The sequence below is a fragment of the Notamacropus eugenii genome, chromosome 6 (assembly GCF_028372415.1).
Source record: "Notamacropus eugenii isolate mMacEug1 chromosome 6, mMacEug1.pri_v2, whole genome shotgun sequence".
NCBI classification, from domain to species: domain Eukaryota; kingdom Metazoa; phylum Chordata; class Mammalia; order Diprotodontia; family Macropodidae; genus Notamacropus; species Notamacropus eugenii.
In genome coordinates this window covers 163862791-163864634 of record NC_092877.1, presented here as the reverse complement: position 1 = coordinate 163864634, position 1844 = coordinate 163862791, and the positions used below count along the sequence as shown (strand labels likewise).

The following is a 1844-nucleotide window of genomic DNA, read 5'->3' as shown; positions in this document are numbered from 1 at the left end:
GCTCCCAGTGTTTCTAGGAGTTATACAAAGCAATCTAATAATCAGAAAAAATTAACCGAAAGGAGACCAAAATGCAAACAGACAACTTTGCAACAGATATTTGTTGGATGGATTAAAAAAATACAAGATGCATGTAGGTCATAAAATCTAGTGAACTCAGTAATGCACACCCATTTTATGTTACATGAAAGACTGAAGGTTACAATTTCTACTTGCTTACCACAAACATTTTCACCTGGGAAAGCTGATGAGTGTTTTCTTATAAATGTTCATAGCCATGATACAAAACAAATATGTGCAAACTGCAAGGTTCCTAAAATAGCAGTTAAGGAGTTTATATACAGAAAGATGACACTGTCTGATCAAAAATTCAAAAGATAGACCTTCCCAGAGTTTACAGCATAAAACAATATCCTCCACAAGCTCCTCCATGGCTTTCTTCCCTGTGTGATAGCCTTATTCATTTATTCTGATTGTCACTGTCCCATAGTCCAGGGGTTTGGATGATCTTTTCAACAAGTTCTTCAAATGCACATTGAACACCATCACAGGTTTTTGCACTAACGTCTATAAATAACACAGAATGTTTCTGTGCAAATTTCAGCCCTTCATTTCTATCAACTTTATGGTTTTCCTTATCAATTTTGTTTCCAACTAGCATTTTTACTATGTCATTTCTCGTGCAGTATGTTTCCAATTCATTTAACCAATTATCCAGCTTAACAAAATTATCTCTTCTTGTGACATCGTAAACTAATATAACACCTTGTGAACCTCTGTAATAGCTAGGGGTCAGTGTTCTGAAGTGCTCCTGACCTGCTGTATCCCATATAGCAAGCTTAGCTTTATTTCCATCAACTGATATAATCTTTACTTTGAAGTCAACCCCAATTGTTGCTGCAATCTCTGGATCAAAGGCATCATCTGTGAATCTCAACAGAAGGCTGGATTTGCCCACCTCGCTCTCCCCAATAATTAGGATCTTCAGGGTGGTCAGTATGTCCTCATCCATCCTGGCCCCTGGTAGCAGCTCCTAAGCCAGTTGGCCACCTCACTCTGGAGCTCTCCCCTTCTCTCCAATAGTCTATTTTCCTTCAAATGTTAGAAAAAGTAGATTAGTCAAAAGTTATTTATATGATCAAAGCTGAGGAGAATATTTGGAAAATAACCATAACTCTCTATGAAGAGAAAGACAGATTAGAATCATAACAAACAGATATTTTTTGTCAGTGGATGAACTGAAATGTCTGACCAAGTTTGGAAACTAAATGGATGATGCTGGTTTTCTATCTCCCCTACCATCATCACCATAATTGCTTTTATATGGCATTTAGAGTTTGCCAAGTGCTTTGTAAACATTATTTCATTTGATCCTCACAAAATCCTGGGAGGTAGTTCCTATTTTTATCCCCATTTTGCAGCTAAGGAAACTAAGATTAAAGTTAAGTTACTTGGCCAGAGTCACACAACTATTAAAGTACTTGAGGCTGGATTTGAACTTAGATCTTCCAGACTCCAAGTCCAATGCTCTATCAATTTAGCCCTAACAAAGATAATACTAGCCTAAGTGACAAACTTCTCAGGAAATAACCAATATCCCATTGGGAAAGCATGGGGCTGGAGAGAGGTCACTCAAACTCTGAAAGCATTACCAAAACATAAACCTTATTATGGGTCTAATGGAACCATTACACCTGGATATGTAAGATTTAATGCACTAGCAACCTTGAACATGGAAGATAAAATATCCTATTGTGTTGGAGATTCCTGATGATCTTTTCTGATAGTCATTCAATGAGATATATTTGAGAAAAATGGTCCATGAATAGACTGTGTCTTGGCAG

The 1844-nt window shown here is 37.1% G+C and overlaps 1 protein-coding gene across 2 annotated transcripts; it reads right to left on the bottom strand.

Annotated features, from left to right (window-relative positions):
* Nucleotides 1–456: 456 nt before the first annotated feature.
* LOC140510789 (ras-related protein Rab-18-like) lies at nt 457–1029 on the bottom strand. Of its 2 annotated transcripts, none has more exons than XM_072619673.1 (2): nt 623–1029; nt 457–567 (listed from the first exon to the last, which is right to left on the bottom strand). In XM_072619673.1, the coding sequence occupies exons 1-2, from the start codon at nt 1010–1012 to the stop codon at nt 457–459; spliced, it is 501 nt and encodes a 166-aa protein (XP_072475774.1). In that variant the 5' UTR covers nt 1013–1029. The 2 variants fall into 2 exon arrangements, with proteins under 2 accessions (XP_072475774.1, XP_072475775.1); XM_072619674.1 differs by having other exon boundaries at nt 461–634; nt 821–1029.
* Nucleotides 1030–1844: the final 815 nt, after the last annotated feature.